We start from the raw sequence: 1023 nt of genomic DNA on the forward strand, positions 1-1023 counted from the left end.
TCTGGTACCACAATGGCAAGCCAGTGAAGGAGTCGCCAGACTTTCAGCTCTTGTTCCATGGCGATCACTGCACGCTGGTCATCCGCACGGCATATCTCGAAGATGCTGGTGAATACGTGTGCAAGGCCGTGAACAAATCAGGCGAGGCCGTCAGTACCAGCCGTCTACACGTCGAACGTAAGCCTTACTGAACTGTTACACTACGTAAAGCAGCATGGAAAACCGCGTATCGCGAGCAATACGAGAATAGAGATAATTGAAATGTGTAAAGGAATGGAAAATGGTGTCAAGCGTAAGATCGTGAGATAATAATTCCTGCACGGCACTCACCGAGTACGGCAGTGAGTCCGCAGCAGCAGCAGCAGCACCTGTAGTGCATCATCAGCATCACCATCTTCCTCTCTCTTCCCTTGCAGCGCTGAGCGAGATGAGCGATGCTGAGAAGGGGTTCAGCGGCGCGGAGAGGAAGCGTGAGATCATCGTCTCCAAGGAGGAGTCTGTCGCGCCGAAGTTCGTGCAGCTGATCGCTGACGTGACAGCGAGTGAGGGAGAGAGGATAACGTTCGGCTGCCGTGTGACGGGAGCGCCCGAGCCAGAGGTGACCTGGTACAGGAACGGTCGACTCATCGAGTCGTCGCCAGACTTCCAGGTAAGGTCATTTTGCGGGCTTCGTTATGTGTGCAGCGGCTTATATTCTGTGTATACTTATACGTTTGGCATGTTGTTGAGCCTGCGCTCAACAACCGTGTAAGATCAGTTTATGTATGTATCTATCTATATTTATGTATCAGGAGTAAATTATAATAAATTTGTTATTATTTACTCCTGCATATATGTACGTATATATATACACCCCCCATACACACATATATATGTATATATATGTTTATGGAAGTAAAAAAAGACGGACACCCATGCAGAAATATATGAAAACATTTGAAAAATATATATGAAAAATATAAAATATTTATATATATTTTTATTATATGTATATATATATATATATATATATATATATATATA

The 1023-nt window shown here is 44.3% G+C and overlaps 1 protein-coding gene across 1 annotated transcript in view; it reads left to right on the forward strand.

Annotated features, from left to right (window-relative positions):
• The window catches only part of LOC106806596 (palladin-like), an 18220-nt gene continuing 17197 nt past the window's right edge, over positions 1-1023 (forward strand). The window contains exons 1-2 of the mRNA XM_014808591.1: positions 1-177; positions 417-649. Of these exons, the coding sequence (XP_014664077.1) occupies positions 428-649 (222 nt within the window). The 5' untranslated portion in view covers positions 1-177; positions 417-427. The remainder of the gene's footprint in view (positions 178-416; positions 650-1023) is intronic.

Source organism: Priapulus caudatus, unplaced genomic scaffold (assembly GCF_000485595.1).
Source record: "Priapulus caudatus unplaced genomic scaffold, Priapulus_caudatus-5.0.1 Scaffold9, whole genome shotgun sequence".
NCBI classification, from domain to species: domain Eukaryota; kingdom Metazoa; phylum Priapulida; class Priapulimorpha; order Priapulimorphida; family Priapulidae; genus Priapulus; species Priapulus caudatus.